We start from the raw sequence: 16,906 nt of genomic DNA on the forward strand, positions 1-16,906 counted from the left end.
TTACTGTTAGCCTGTAAAATGGCTGAAACTAACCCTATGCATTACTGCCACAGGGGTACTGATAGGAGTAGGCAGCCCCAGAATGTTAAAAAGTGGTGCTCTTGGCCTGGGGCAGTAGCAGGCTGCTGTTTGGTGCTTAAAGTTAGTCAGTGTTCAAGTAAAGGAAAGCAGTCCCCGCACTCTTGCTGCAATTCAGTGATTTGACACAAAAATGCTGCACGTGTTCCGACCTGGCGTTCTTACTCAACAGCATAACGATACATGTGATTAGGCACACTAAATACACGTCATTGGACTTACAATGACTACATCACATCACGTGATCAGGATTAGGGATGGTCCGAACCGTGTTCGGTTCGGGTTCATATGAACCTGAACCCTCGGTAATGATTCCCGCTGTCTGCCCGCTCCGTGGAGCGGGCGGATTCAGCGGGAGGACCGCCTGGAAAACTGGGATACAGCCATAGCCATAGGCTGTATCCCAGTTTTCCAGGCGTTCCTCCCGCTGTATCCGCCCGCTCCACGGAGCGGGCAGACAGCGGGAATCTGCTGCCGAGCGTTCGGGTTCATACGAACCCGAACCTCGGCAGGTTCGGACCATCCCTAATCAGGATATATATATATATATATATATATATATATCTTATAATGTTACATAATTATTTATATATTGTAAATATATACTGATCATGTGATGTAGTCATTGTAAGTCCAATGACGTGTATTTAGTGTGCCTAATCACATGTATAGTTATGCTGTTGAGTAAGAACGCCAGATTGGAACATGTGCAGCATTTTTGTGTTTGCTCAAATCACTGTATTGCAGCAAGAGGCAAGTGCTGGGACGGCTTTCCTTTACTTATACCTCTAGCTATACAGCCAAGCATTCCACTTTCTTTCCCTACCGCTAAGCTGCACTGGTGCACTAGAGTATATTCACACTACTGACTATGCACGGAAACTTCGAATGGATGCCGCAGGCAGACTACACTTGAAGTTCTGCCTGTCCCATTGGCTCAACGCATTTCTCAAGCTCAATCCACCATCTGCTCAAAGAGTTGACATGTGAATTCTTTGGGCGGATGGCAGCTTGAGAAATGCATTGAGTAAAAAGAACAAGTGGAACTTCAAGCAGAGCCCAGCATTGAGATTTCCGCACATAGTCCATCGTGCGGCCTCCACTCGAAATTTCTGTGTGTATTCTGTAGTGTAAACATCTATTATAATGATGTCATTCTCTGTATTACCGACACCCTAGGAATGTCAACCCTATTGAGCACTATGACACAAACATACTAAAAAGAAGGGGACCCAGAGTAGACCCTGTGGTCATCACTGTTTTTTGCAATAATAAGAAGTGACTGGTTAGTTACTGCTCATCACTGCAACATATGACTGAACAACATAAATACACATCGATGCTGTAACTAATTTTGCTGTAATGTAATTTTCTGTGTCTGCAATCACAACAGGAACAGACATCACAGCTTTACTAATTCTGACAAAGCTTCCTATGTTTTCCTTTCAGGAACAGGTGCACAGATTATTTTGAGATGGTTGGAAATATTTTCCCACATACACAATTTAATCTGTATAAAACTCACTATGATTCAAAACTTGGAAACTGTGTCCTACCCGAAGAAATTCTCAGCTGTTCACTACTCCACACCAGGAGCATAACAACAAAGAGGACGTGCCAATTAAAAATTAGGCATGTCTCTTGGTAGTCTATGGACTCTAGATCTTCGTGAGTACAAGACTGAAAAAGCAATCCCAGCTCAGCTTTAAAGGAGGAGTCCGGCCGTTGTAAAAATGTGACAGGCAGCAGGGTCAGGGAAAAAAAAAGGGCATTGCTTACCTCTCCTCATGCCTGTGATGCAGCAGTGACCTGCCCCAGGGCCCCCGCCTGAAGACATTTTCCCCTCAGTTGTGATGATGTCAAGATTTGGGGGAAAATGCCTGTCCCGGCTGATGGACAGCACACTCAGCCAATCAGTCACTGGAGCAGCATCCCGCCCAAGTCGCTGACTGGCTAAGCAGCCAGTGCATCAGACAATTCAGAGATCCGATGATAGAGGGGGCTAAGTGGCGATCCAGCGCTGGAGAGGCACAGTAAAAAAGGTGAGTTGGTATAGTTTCAAAAGCCAAATGCAAAATAAGAGCTGAGCTTTTACTGATTGATAACAACAACAAAGACAATTTTTCTTTCAGTTTTTTATTATCTCAACCATTTAAAGGGGTCCTCTATAAAATTAATAATAAAATATATTTTACTAAACAGAATTTTATCTAGATCAAATATTAAATATCCCTTTAATTTCAGTTTTTCATGATATTTATTGTGCCTATAACTGAAAAGTCTTGCTAATCAGAAATACCATGCTGAAAACACAGTAGTCAATGTCCAATAAAACATGTAAAGAGGATTAACCCCTTAAGGACAGAGCCTGAAATGGCCTTAATGACAGAGACAAATTTTATGAATATGACCAGTGTCACTTTATTCATTAATAACTTCGGGATGCTTTTACCTATCCGGCTGATTCTGAGATTGTTTTCTCGTGACATATTGTACTTTACATTTCTGGTAAATTGGAGTCGATACTCATAACGAATCTTTATGAAAAAAAACCAAATAATGTGAAAAAATGTGAAAAACTGCATTTTTCCAACTTTGAAACTTTTTTGCGTATACAGAAAGTGGTTATACCACATAAATTATATATTAAATAGCATTAGCAACATGTCTACTTTATGTTGGCGGCATTTATTAAACGATCTTTCTTTTTTTAGACAATAGGAAGCTTAAAACATTAGCAGCAAATTTCCAAATTTTCAGTAAAATTTCAAAATCACATATTTTTAGGGACCTGTTCAGGTTTAAAGTGTATTTGAGGGGCCTGTATGTTAGAAAGCCCCACAAAGCACCCCATTTCAGAAACTGCACCCCCCACACTCTGCAAAAGCACATCCAGAAAGTGTTTTAACCCTTTAGGGGAGTCACAGAAATAAAAGCTAAGTGTGTAAGAAATTTGAAAATTTTAATTTTCTGTGCAGAGATTTTATTGTAATCCAATATTTTTCATAATTATAAACCTATAACCAGAGAAATGCACCCCAATAATTATTGCCCTGTTTCTGCAGTTTATAGAAATACCCCATATGTGGCCCTATTGCGCTATTTGACGCAACCACAAGCCTCAGATATAAGGGAGCGCCTAGTGAATTTCAACGCCTCCGTTATATTTGGTCATTTCTGACTGTACCACTTCAGGTTGGCAGAGGCTCTGGGGTGCCAAAACCTAAAAAACACCCCTAAAGGGACACCATTTAGAAAACTACACCCCTCAAGGAATGTAACAAGGGGTGCGGTGAGCATTTGGACCCCACAGGTGCTTCACAGATTTTCCGAACAATATGGCGTGAAAAAAGAAAAATTAATTTTTTACACTAAAACGTTGTTCTAGCCTTCAATTTTTCATTTTCTTAAAGGGATAAGAGGAAAAAAAAGACACAAAATGTGTAGCGCAGTTTCTCCCGAGTACGGAAATACCCCACATGTGGCGATAAAGTGCCAAGGGGGCGCAGGACGAGCCTCCAAAGGGAAGGAGCGCCAATTGGCTTTTGGAAGCTGAATTTCACTGGAAAGGATTTCAAGGGCCATGTCGCATTTACAGAGCCCTCGTGCTGCCAAGACACTGGAAACCCCCCACAAGTGACCCCATTCTGGAAACTACACCCCTCAAGGAATCTAACAAGGGGCACAGTGAGCATATGGACCCCACTGGTGACGGGCACAAATGTGGAACAATGTGACGTAAAAGTAAAAAATTTCATTTTTTCACTTTCATGGCACAAATGTGCCCGTCATCAAGGGGTCCATATCCTCACTGCACCCGTTGTTAGATTCCTTGAGGGGTGCAGTTTCCAGAATGGGGTCACTTGTGGGGGGTTTCCAGTGTTTTGGCAGCACGAGGGCTCTGTAAATGCGACATGGCGTTCATCATCCATTCTAGCCAAATCCAACCTCCAAAATCCAAATGGCGCTCCTTCCCTTTGGAGGCTTGCCCTGCGCCCACATGGCGCTTTATGTCCACATGTGGGGTATTTACGGACTCGGGGGAAATTGCTCTACACATATTGTGTGTTTTTTTCTCTTTTAACCCCTTGTGAAAATGATAAATTCAAGGCTAAACCAACATTATAGTGTAAAAAATGTAATATTTCATTTTCACGCCACATTGTTTCACATTTGTGCCCGTCACCAGTGGGGTTCATATGCTCACTACACCCCTTGTTACATTCCTTGAGGAGTGTAGTTTCCATAATGGGGTCACTTGTGGGGGGTTTCAACTGTCTTGGCAACACAGAGGCCTTTTGAATGCAAAATGGCCCCTCGAAATCCATTCCATCCAAATCCAGCCTTCAAAAACGAAATGGCGCTCCGTCCCTTCGAAGGCTTACCCTGCACCCACATGGCGCTTTATGTCCACATGTGGGGTATTTCCGTACTCAGGGGAAATTGCTCTACACATTTATTGTTTTTTTTTTTATCTTTTAGCCCCTTGTGAAAATGAAAAAATCATGACAAGATTAATGATTTAGAGTAAAAATTTTACAAAAATTACACTAAATGTTGGTCTAGCCTTGATTTTTTCCATTTCCACAAGGGGTTAAAAAAGAAAATGAACACAAAACGTGTAGGGTAGTTTCCCCTGAGTACGAAAATACCCCATATGTGGGCATAATGTGCCATATGGGCACAGGGCAAGCCACCAAAGGGACAGAGCGCCATTTAGAGGCTGGAATGGAGGATGGAGGCCATGTCGCAATTACAAAGCTCCTGTGCTGCCAGGTCAGTAGAAACCCCCCACAAGTGACCCCATTCTGGAAATTACACCCCATAAGGAATCTAACAAGGGGTGCAGTGAGCATATGGACACCACTGGTGACAGTCACTTACGTAGAACATGTGCCGAGAAAATAAAAAATACCATTTCTTTCATTTTCACGTCCCAAATGTGGCCGTCACCAGGGGGCCATATCCCCGCTTCCCCCCTTGTTAGATTCCTTATGGGGTGTAGTTTCCAGAATGGTGTCACTTGTGGGGGGGTTTCTACTGTCCTGGCCGCACAGAGGCTTTGTAATTGCATCATGGCATCCTCTAATGGGAATGGCGGCCATACCTATTTAGCTGGGGAAAAGGGACAATTCTAATTTATTTGGGGGTATTAGGCCAATTATTAGTTTATAAGGTTGGAAATGACAGGTGTCCATCAAACTCAACCTGTGTTGATCCAGAGGAAGGCAAAAAACCCTCGTGAGGCAGACGACAGTAGCCTCATCACAGGGGAAAAATTCCTTCCCTACTCCATAATGGTGATCAGAATAATCCCTGGATCAACGTGACCCCTGAAATAGGAATAAGGGACAGAATGTAGATAATGTGGAACCCCAATGACGTGTGGTGCGCCTTGGAGCGATCCAGTATGCAGAGGCCGGGGGGATCAGGACAGGTGTCACACTGGTAAATGGCGTCCTTCCTGATCTCCCTGTTACGCCACACTCTGTACTTCTTCTGGGGTCTCCCTTTCTCCAGTGTGGGGGACGTCACCTGGAAAATGTTGCCCTGGTGCGATACGGGGTCCTTCATATCCAGAAGCGCTGGGTCCGCTCCATGGCTGCTAAATATTAGGGCGCTATTACTACTTCTGATATGTTCGGATCGTGCCGCAAGCTACAGGGCAGCGAGAGACCGGAAGAGGGGGTGCTGGTATAAAAGTTATCCCCGTACAGGTGGTGACCTTTATCCAGCAGTGGGAAGATCAGTTCCCGGACGATCTTCCCACTTGTTCCGAGGATGGGGGGGGGCATCTGGGGGCTGCATTCGGGTGTCCCTTCCTACATACACTCTAAGGGTATGTGCACACTGCGGAATCGCGACAGATAACCCTTTGTGCATTCCGCAGTTGGCACCCACAGGCGGACTGATGCAGGCGCGCGTCTCCGTCCGTGTCATAGACTCCATTCTATGCACGGGCGGATTCCGCTCTCCGTCCAACGTATTCATTCTTTGGATGGACGACGGAATCCGCCCGTGCATAGAATGGAGTCTATGACACGGGTAGAGACATGCGCCCGCATCAGTCCGCCGGCGGGTGCCAGCTGCGGAATACACAAAGGGTTATCCTTCGCCATTCCGCAGTGTGCACGTACCCTAAATCTGTAAGAGTACCCTGAGGTACGCTCACAGAGTTTGTAGAATTTCACACCATACCGTCATCTCTTATTGGGACGGTACTGGCGGAAAAGACGTGTCTGGGGGGCAGCGTACGCTACGCTACCCCCAGACACGTCACCGGATGATGAGGAGGATGAGGATGAATGGAGGAAAGAAGGATCCCCCCCATTCATCCTCACTGGCTGTTTCGGTGTCGGAGGCAATAATAACGTATCCCTCTGACGCCGAAAACACCCTGGGGGTCATCCTTATACGGGGACTAGTATATGGGGTATGTAGTGGTGTAGTGTCAAACTTTATTCAATGTAGTGTGGTGTAATGTAGTGTTTTTTACGTGTTTTTTTTACAGTAAGTATAAAAAAAAAACCTACGCCAACAAAGGAGTTGCTGATAAATGCCGCACTTATGTGCGGCACTTATCAGCAGACCGTGGCAGTAGGATATGGAAAAAAAACACCCTACGCCAAAAATGAGGAGTTGCTGTTTAGCAGCGCACTTTCGTGCGATGCTGATCAACACTCAGCGGCGATAGGGTGCAGAAAATAGGAAAAAAAAAAAATTGGAAAAAAAAAAAACTTTTTCTACATTCTGAACATCCCTGTAGCTGCTGATAAGTGTATTACACATATCAGCCGCTAGAGGGCAGCAGAGCGCAAAATCCGGAAAATGACGAGGGTGGAGCCGAAAATAGCCGAAAGAAGACGACGGGGACCGCCGAAAAGACCCGAAGACTGAACGGAATGAAGGAGGACGCCGCGAACCCGGAAGACGCCGATCAGGACCCCGGGACAGGTGAGTAATGTACAAATACCTGCTCTGGACCCCTCCGCTACCTAGCTGAGGGGTCCAGGGCAGGTATTTTTTATTTTGTGGGACTCTGATCGCCGTGCCACCGGCCCGATCGCCGTGAACGGCCGGCCGTTCACGGCGATCGGGCCGGTGGCACGGTGACCACCATTACTTTTTACAGTAATTTTACAGTAATTTTTTTTCCGGGTCATCGAGTCACCGATGACCCGGAAAGGTTCCGATCGCCGCTATTGGCTGATCTGAATTGATCAGCCTATAGCGGCGATCGTAAGCACGGGGGGTGTTAACCACCCCCCGTGCCGAGAAGCTATGATGGCCTGCTATGATTTATAGCAGGCCATCTTCCCCGATCGCTGTGTGCGAACACGCAGCGATCGGGGAAACATCGGGCGTAAATTTACGCCCTGATGCGCCAAGTACCAGGGCGCGAGGGCGTAAGTTTACGCCCGATGTCGTTAAGGGGTTAAAACATTTACTATGCACACAAAATACTATTGGTAATATTGGTCTTGGTATACTGAATTTACTCAGTAACATTATGAGGCTATGTTCACACTACGTATATTTTCATAAAACTACAGCCGTTGTTACCGATTGCAACAACGGCCATGACTATTACGAAAATATACATTGCATTGCCTTCTATGGAATCCCGGCCAAAGTGTATACACATTGTATACGCTCCGGCCGGGATCCCTAGCGGCGCAACAAGAAACTGACATGTCAGTTTTCTGCGGCCGCTATTCATTGCATAGCGGCCGCAGAAAACCCGGTTAGCGCACACTGTGGAGCGAGCGGCTCCAGCCGCACGCTCCATAGTGTGCAGTGGGGAGTTCTGATGTGGGCACGCACGGATGCGCCTGCATCAGAACTCTGCGGCGCTGAAGATCATCCGGGCGGTACTGCAGTTCCAGCTGGTATGATCTTTTCAGAGACCGGACGTTCCGTTCATGTGTAGTGTGTAAATAGCCTGATAGTGGACCGCAGCAATGCCATGGAATCTTGATGTCTCAGGTCGTTGTTATCTGTGTCATAAGTAAGGTTTAACTGAGCAGCTTTTCCTTTAAAGTATAAAAACAATAAACTATTAAATATAGTTGCCTTAAAATGGTTAGAAATTCAGTTGGACTTTTAAAGTTCTTGCTGGTCCCAACAACCATCTTTTAGATTTTTATTTCCTTACATGAGTTACAACCATGAATGGTTCCTGCCACTGTTTCTTTTTTGCTTTTTGTTAAAGACATTTGGTTGAGATCTAGTGGATGACAAAAAAATATGAACCACAATTGGTAACAAACTTATCGAAAAGTTTCTAAAAGCTTTTCATAGCTTAGAAAAGTCACTGCATTAACAGGAAAGGCACGGATACTATTTGCTGTGAGTCCTTTACAGAGCACACGGAACCCTTCTTGTCTAATGCTTTTAGAAATACAGTCAAGTATTCCACGATATTGGACACTTTGTATTCCATCCATTTGCAAGCGACTCTTTATGACATCCATTGGGTTTGCAGCAGCCCATCCCACTGTTCCAGCACAACCACCGGCAAACAGCATAGTCCATGGGTCTAAAAAAAAAGTTACAAATTGAGCTGCATAACATGATCGTTTTGATAATCCGTTTCCATTTTGATTGTAATTTTTTAAATTTTATTTGTAGTAAATTATTATGGGGGTTGCCATCTTGTTTTATGGCAAGCCGCATGCACATAGACACATTGAACATCTGCAGCCCCTATTCTCTGTATGGGACACATTTGTGAGCATGCTCTATAGGCTCATTCCACAGGAGAGGGGGCTGAGTTGTGAGTAAAGGCCCTATTACACAGAGCGATAATAAGCCCAATCAGTCCAATTCGGCAGATAATCGCTCTGTGTAATAAAGACAACGAGAAGAAACAGTCATATGCTAAACGTTGTCTTTCGACATGTTAGAAAATCATCAGCTGACGACTGCACATCGCTACGAGCAATAGCAATGCACAGTCAACAGCTGATGAATGTGTAAAAACATAAATAAATAAATAAACTTTATATATACCTGTCCACGCTCCCAGGTGTTCTTCTAGCTTCTGCCGTCTGCCCACAGCGACCAGTTTCTGAAATGGAAGGCCGCTCAGCCAATTATTGACCACGGCGGCGTCCCATCTCAGCTAGTAATTGGCTGAGCAGCCTGTCATTTCAGAGACTGGCTTAGAAGTTTCAGCGGGCAAATGTTAGAAACGAGAAGAACACTGGGGAGCGAGGAGTTTATTATTTTGCACTTAAATGGTGCGTACCATTTTAACAAACTTCTAACATGTTGCCATACATGTCAGAGATTTGGATCGGTCAGGGTCCAGGTGCTGAGAAGCCCGCCGATCAGTAAAACGAATTGTCAGCTCGCTCTGCCTCTTTATTTCTATCTCCCTACTGAAGCAGCGGTGGACGGAATTATAATGGGAGCCTTTGGTACAAGGTACAAGTGGTTTGGGAGGGGGGTCAGATCGTGGGTACAGAGTCGCTTTAAAGCTGTTAAAGCGGCACTTCTTCGCAGAGAACATGCTGATATGCTGCAGTAGCAGAGGACGCCCCTGCATTGTTTGTAAAATCTCAAAATGCTCTTATGCAAATTACTTGCATAAGAGCATTTAGGGCATTGCTCGGGGCCAGAGAGCATCACCGCGCCCCGCCCGCCCCCTATGCATATTCATAACTACATAGTGGACTCTATACATGGCGGCTGCGCAGGGAAGCAGTCCCGTTGGAGACGGCTGCTTCCCGCGCAAGCGGAAAGCCCCCGGGCCACCACCGATCCTCCCTGAGGTCCCTCAAGACGTAAGTATAAAGTTTATCTTATACTTACGTCCTGAGGGACCTCCGGGAGGATAGGCAGTGGCCCAGGGGGTTCACGCATGCGCAGGAAGCAGCCCGTCTCCGACAGGACTGCTTCCCTGCGCAGCCACCATGTATAGAGCCCACTATTCAGTTATGAATATGCATAGTGCACGGAATGGGAGGGGGCGGGCTGGGCGGGGCACGGCGATGCTCTCCGGCCCCGAGCAATGCCCTAAGTGCTCTTATGCAAGTAATTTGCATATGGGAATTTAGTGATTTGACAAACAATGCGGGGGCGTAGAGGGGTTAAACTAATGGCTATGTATTACTACAATCCTCTGCTACTGCGGCATATCAGCAGGTTCTCTGCGAAGAAGTGCCGCTTTAACAGCTTTAAAGCGATTCTGCACCCACAATTTGACCCCTCTCCCAAACCACTTTTACCTTTGGATAGCTGCTTTTAATCCAAGATCTGTTCTGCAGTCCGTTCAGCAGGTGATGCAATTATTTTCCTAAAAATCAACTTTCATACTTAAAGCCCTGTGCCAAACGGGAGTATCTGTGCCCTAACTTTGCACCACCCCTCAGTCCCTCCTCCCCGCCCTCCTCATCATTAGGAATTCTCCAGGCAGATTGTCTCCTATTCGTCAGCTATGTGAATACTGAACATGGGCTGGATCGGTAAGGCATCTGTGCAATGTTCAGCATGGAAAAAATGTTCCTGTGGCATTCCTAATGATGAAGAGGGTGAGAAGGAGGGACGGAGGGGTGGTGCAAAGTTAGGGAACAGATACTCCTGTTTGGCACAGGGCTTCAAGTTTAAAAGTTGTTTTTTAGGACAATAACTGCATCACCTGCCGAACAGACCCCAGAACAGATCTTGGATTAAAAGCAGCTATCCGAAGGTACAAGTGGTTTGGGGGGTCAGATTGTGGGTACAGAGTCGCTTTAATGTCCTCCATGAAGTGGTTTATTTTCTCCAGTCTGACACAGTGTTCTCTGCTGCCACCTCTGTCCATGTCAGGGACTGTCTAGAGCAGTAGCAAAACAGTAAAAAAAACCTCTTCTGCTCTGGACAGTTCCTGACATGGAGGTGGCAGCAGAGAGCACTGTCTGACTGGAAAGGATAGATCACTTCCTGCAGGACATACAGCAGTTGCTAAGTACTGAAAGTCTGGACATTTTTAAATAAGAGTAAAAAGATTTTTTAGTGAACTACCCCCTTAAAGGAGAAGGGAGTCCACCAGCATCCATAGTGTGATCAAATCCAAGCTTTAACCCTTTGAGGACCAAGCCCAAAATGACCCAGTGGACCGTGTAAATTTTCCTTTTTGTGTTCTAGTTTTTCCCTCCTCCCTTCTAAGAGCTCCAGCACTTTCAGTTTTCTATCTACAGGGCCATGTAAGGGTTTGTTTTTTACAGGAGTAGTTGTACTTTGTAATGGCGCCTTTCACTCTACCACAACATGTATGATGGAACCCCCCCAAATTATTATTTATGAAGATATAAATTGGTGAAATCGTAAAAAAAGAATGCAACATGGTAGCGTTTAGGGGTTTCCTGTGTCTACGTAATGCACTATATGGTAAAAGCGACTCAATACCGACTCAATACCATTTTTCATAGGTCAGCCCAAACACAACCACATGCAGGTTTACACATATTTTTTAATGTTATATATATTTTTTAATGAAATCCTTTTTTTTTTTTTTGCAATTAATTATAAATAAAATGGGCCTATTGTGAAGCTTATAACGGTTTTACTTTTTCACCTGCGGGGCAGTGTGGGGCGTCATTTTTTCCGCCATGATCTCTAGTTTTTATTAATACCATATTTGTGAAGATCCGATGTTTTGATTACTTCTTATAAAACATAACTTATTCGCCGTTAGTGATGACGCTTGTTATATTTTAATATACCGGACAATTATGCATGCAACGGTATATAATATGTTTATTTAATTATTTATTTTTATATGTTTTATTTAAATAATGGGAAAGGAAGGTGATTTCAACTTTTATTGGGGAAGGGCTTTGGGGCTTTTATGAAGACATTTTTACTTTTTTACTTTGGGGGACTTTTACATACAATAATTACTTTATACATACTGATCATTGCTATGCCATAGGCATAGCATTGATCAGTGTGATAGGCGCTCTGCTGATTAAGCTTGCCTGTGGCAGACTTAATCAACAGAGCGCCGATCAGACTGCACGGAGGAAGGTGAGAGACCTCCGGCGGTCCGTTAAAATGATTGGGACCCCCGCAGTGTGATCGATAAGTGACAGGGGACTGCCCCTGTCACACTTAAACGCTGCGTTTAAGGGGTTAATGACACGCTGCAGCCTGTCATTAGCGGTGAGGGCTGGGCTGCTCACTGCTTCATAGCTCAGGAAGTACCAGTACGCCCAGGGTCGTCTGGGCACAGACTTCCAGGGCGTACCGGTACGTCCTTAGTCGTCTAGGGGTAAAAACATGATCAGGTACAGAAAATATGCAACATTTCGGCCCTAAGGGTCTCTATCAAGCATACATATATGCTTGAAAAAGACCTGTGGAGTTGAAACGTTACATTTTCTTCTATACCTGATCATGGATTTGATTTGGCTTGGATTTGATTGGACTACAAATGGTGTTGGACTCTATTCTCTTCATATTTTAGGGACATGTCAAAAGTTCGGTCAGAAGAACATGCTGGGTGAAGTCCCTGCTAAATGCGTTCTTTCCTAATTTTGTGTCATGTCAATAACATGGGTGCCCTATAAGTCATCTTGTGCACAGAAAACTCTTTTATGCCCCAAAAACTGTGTATGAACATCTTAGGTGGTTGGCAACCCTGCTGCTGACACATCTCTTTAGGAGAGTGTGTATAGAATTACAGCGCCCATACATATTCAGCAGCTGTCAGTCTAATACTGGTTTGGCTGAAAGATACTCTTCCTGACCCCATGACACATGCTTGGCAAAACATAAATGTGTTTTCAATGAGGACAGAGGAGAAAGCAGCAGATAGTCTTTTCTGGTAGAAGGCTAATTTCAGGGAGAACACAAAGATCTGCCATTGAAATTCACCATGCCTTATCCTTCTTTCCTCTAAGACGACATTCAGACAGTTCAGCACAAATCAGTGAATTTCCCCAACTTTCCCCTAATAACATGTAATGTAAATGTTGAGTAATCAGCTATTCTGTGACTCTGCTATTCTGTAATCTCTGCATACTTAGATATAAAATCATATATTTACTGGTGCAGTGTCTCCCTGATAAAGACTATTACCCATGAGATGTACTTTATAAATGTCTACTTTCTTTACCACATAAATCTTCATTCAGTGCCCAGTGTCACAGTTTTACCTGGTGTTTTATGCCCCAAAAACTGTGTATGAACATCTTAGGTGGTTGGCAACCCTGCTGCTGACACATCTCTTTAGGAGAGTGTGTATAGAATTACAGCGCCCATACATATTCAGCAGCTGTCAGTCTAATACTGGTTTGGCTGAAAGATACTCTTCCTGACCCCATGACACATGCTTGGCAAAACATAAATGTGTTTTCAATGAGGACAGAGGAGAAAGCAGCAGATAGTCTTTTCTGGCAGAAGGCTAATTTCAGGGAGAACACAAAGATCTGCCATTGAAATTCACCATGCCTTATCCTTCTTTCCTCTAAGACGACATTCAGACAGTTCAGCACAAATCAGTGAATTTCCCCAACTTTCCCCTAATAACATGTAATGTAAATGTTGAGTAATCAGCTATTCTGTGACTCTGCTATTCTGTAATCTCTGCATACTTAGATATAAAATCATATATTTACTGGTGCAGTGTCTCCCTGATAAAGACTATTACCCATGAGATGTACTTTATAAATGTCTACTTTCTTTACCACATAAATCTTCATTCAGTGCCCAGTGTCACAGTTTTACCTGGTGTTTTGCCATTACTAGTCATCCATTTGCAAAGGACTTCATATGTTAGGAAATATAACCCAATAGTGGGCACATCCCGCAGAAGCAATGCAGTTGACCCCCTGTAGAGACCTGTAATGCCCTCTGTTTTCAGTATGCTAACAGCACAGTGAATAGGCCCACGATACCGGGCTTGTAGATTATCTGGCTTTGCTTGTCTCTTGAATGACTCCGTTTGATTCTGTAACCTCACTTTTATCAAGTCGACTGGTGCTGTAAAATAAACCTGGAGACACATAAATGTATTCAGCTGTTTGATCTGTTCCAGATCACAAAAATGACTTTTATATACACAGTAAATTAAGGTGTCACACGTTTTCATAACAAAATACAAAACAAATGCACTTATATACTAAGAACTTACATTATACTGTATATAGATGTCATCTTTTCAGATTTTTATTATAAACATTATTATTATTTTATATTAGCTATAAAACATCTTGAAATGTAGCCTGGGACAGAGTGAACAGAGTCATTATTATTAGGGGGAATGTAACTACAACTGTTGTACTGCTGGAGATATAGATAAGGCAGAATAGACAAATTATACAAATATATGGATATATTCTGTATGCAGCTCCCCTGTCATTTCCTGGGTGCTTTACTCAACCAACTCCTAGAGTCCATCATCTGCACATCACTTTTTTCTGTCTGTAAATAAGGATCCTGGATTCATAAAAATGACCCATTGATTTCAATGGGGTTGTCCACACATCCATTTTGAAAATGAATGTATGTATTGCAATCAATCCGCTCTGCAAAAAAGTAATACCCGCACTTATAAAGTCCATTTTGTGATGCAGCCCCCATAGACCCCTTTAGAAGTGCAGGGCCTGTGCACTACAGTCTCACCCATGGCTGTGTGCAGTGGTGGACAAACCGCACAGGGGCTCAAAAGGGAAAATAGGCCTGCTGCGCGCTGAGTTGTCCCCCTTTCAGCATCCCTAGAAGCTGCAGTCATGCAGATTCAAGGGATGCCCGCTGCTATAATGTTCAGCTCACGCTCTGCTGCGTGGCCACAGCCTATGAGCTGCCGATACATGACGTCATCCCGATATGACATCATTGTGCCTACTGCAGGATCTGTCCCGTGGCTGACAAGCTACAAGCCAAAAAATGGAGAAAAGCTGCCCCTGCCTGGTATAGGTGAGTATGTACACAGCAGGGGCATTATTACTATGAGGGGTCACAACAAGGGTCTTTATTACAATGGGGATGGTCACAACAGGGGGGCTTTATTACTATGGGGGGCTTTATTAGTAGGGGGGCACAGCAGAAGGAATTATTACTGTGGGTGGGAAGCTGTATACAGCAGGAGCATTATCAGTATGTGGGGGTGCACAGCAGGGGGCATTTTTTGCACAGGAGTCCTATGCAGTCTGTGTCTGCCCTTGGCTATGTGGACAAGGTCAAAGGAGTCTCCATTCACATACATTTTTCTACTAGCCCTATTCACATATCTGCCAACACTGAAAACGCCAAAATCTGTGTAGTTAAAAGGGTACTCTAGCGAAAATCTTTAAAATCAACTGGTTTTAGAAAGCTATATAGATTTGTAATTTACTTCTATTTAAAATTAACCAGTCTTCCCATACTTATCAGCTGCTGTGTGTCCCTTGAGGAAATTGTGTTTTCTTTTTAGTCTGACACAGTTCTCTCTGCTGACACCCTTGTCCGAGACAGGAACTGCCCAGAGCACTACAGGTTTTGTTTTCTTTTTTTTTGTAATTTTTATAGAATTTTTGAACAAAAGAGAAGAAAACATATACATAGTCAGTCTACTGCACGTGCAATAGAGACAAAAAGGACCTGCACGTCACATCCTTTGGCAGCAGTATAGTAAAACATATGATGCATTAACAGCATAAACCATGCATACCAATCAGTAACAAGCCTACCTCTATCCAAAAGCAAACAGCTCAGAAACTATTTATCCTGGGAAAAGGGTATAGAAAAAGTGCAAAATGGGGGAAGAAACACAAAAACACATAACTATGTTGAACACAGTACGCATCCCAGGGGGCCCATACCACCTCAAAAGCTTCTATTCTATTATTCAACGATGCAGTGAGGGAGTCCAAAGTTCTCATCTCCTTCACCAGGGCAACCCAGTCAGTTAATGTTGAGGGAGAGTTTGTTTCCATTGTCTGGCTATTAAAGGGGAACACCAGGTAGAGGTTAAAAAAAAAAATTAACCTTCTGCAGAAGCATATAGCATTACTTACCTATCTATCCCAGTTTTGAAACTACCAAAATCCATTTGTTTTGGGGGTTTTGTTCTGTATTTTTTTTCTGTACCTCCTGGTTTAGCAGTTCCCAGAATGCAATACTGGTTCCAGAATGCAATGCTTTCTCTCAGTTGTTCATCACAGTCCTCCACCCTGCCCATTCCCTGCCAAAATCTGTTGCAGAATATCTAGGCTGTGTTCACACATTGCAGTTTCATTGTGTTACTGAAATATTTGTAGTACTTTATAATTTTATTGTAGTCCCACCCACACAGCACACTGTATTCTCTACCTGTAATGCTGATATTGGAATAAAGTAAAGAACTTTTTGATTTTTTTTTTTTCATTTTAACGCACATATTGATAAATGTAAAGTTATGCACCTGGGTACTAATAACCCGCATGCATCATATGTCCTGGGGGGAGTTACTCTGGGAGAGTCACTGATAGAGAAGGATCTGGGTGTACTTGTAGATAATAGACTACAGAACAGCACACAATGTCAGGCAGCTGCTTCTAAGGCCAGTAGGATATTGTCATGCATTAAAACAGGCATGGACTCACGGGACAGGGATATAATATTACCGCTTTATAAAGCTTTGGTGCGGCCTCATCTGGAGTATGCCGTCCAGTTTTGGAACCCGATTCATAAAAAGGATGTTCTAGAGCTGGAGAGGGTACAAAGACGGGCAACTAAACTAATAAGGGGAATGGAGCATCTTAGTTATGAGGAGAGATTAAAAGAATTACATTTGTTTAGTCTGGAGAAGAGACGTTTAAGGGGAGATATGATTAACTTATTTAAATATATAAATGGCCCCTACAAGAAATATGGGGAAAAG

The 16,906-nt window shown here is 43.8% G+C and overlaps 1 protein-coding gene across 3 annotated transcripts in view; it reads right to left on the bottom strand.

Moving 5' to 3' along the window:
- Positions 1-7,903: 7,903 nt before the first annotated feature.
- SLC25A45 (solute carrier family 25 member 45) overlaps positions 7,904-16,906 on the bottom strand; it is a 37,844-nt gene continuing 28,841 nt past the window's right edge. The window contains exons 3-4 of one of the 3 annotated variants that reach the window (XM_069965501.1): positions 13,792-14,059; positions 7,904-8,617 (exon numbers count right to left, since the gene is read on the bottom strand). In XM_069965501.1, coding sequence (XP_069821602.1) covers positions 8,349-8,617; positions 13,792-14,059 — 537 coding nt within the window. In that variant the 3' untranslated portion in view covers positions 7,904-8,348. The remainder of the gene's footprint in view (positions 8,618-13,791; positions 14,060-16,906) is intronic. The other 2 variants (XM_069965500.1, XM_069965499.1) reach the window with 2 other exon arrangements.

This window comes from Dendropsophus ebraccatus, chromosome 4 (assembly GCF_027789765.1).
Source record: "Dendropsophus ebraccatus isolate aDenEbr1 chromosome 4, aDenEbr1.pat, whole genome shotgun sequence".
Lineage (NCBI taxonomy): Eukaryota > Metazoa > Chordata > Amphibia > Anura > Hylidae > Dendropsophus > Dendropsophus ebraccatus.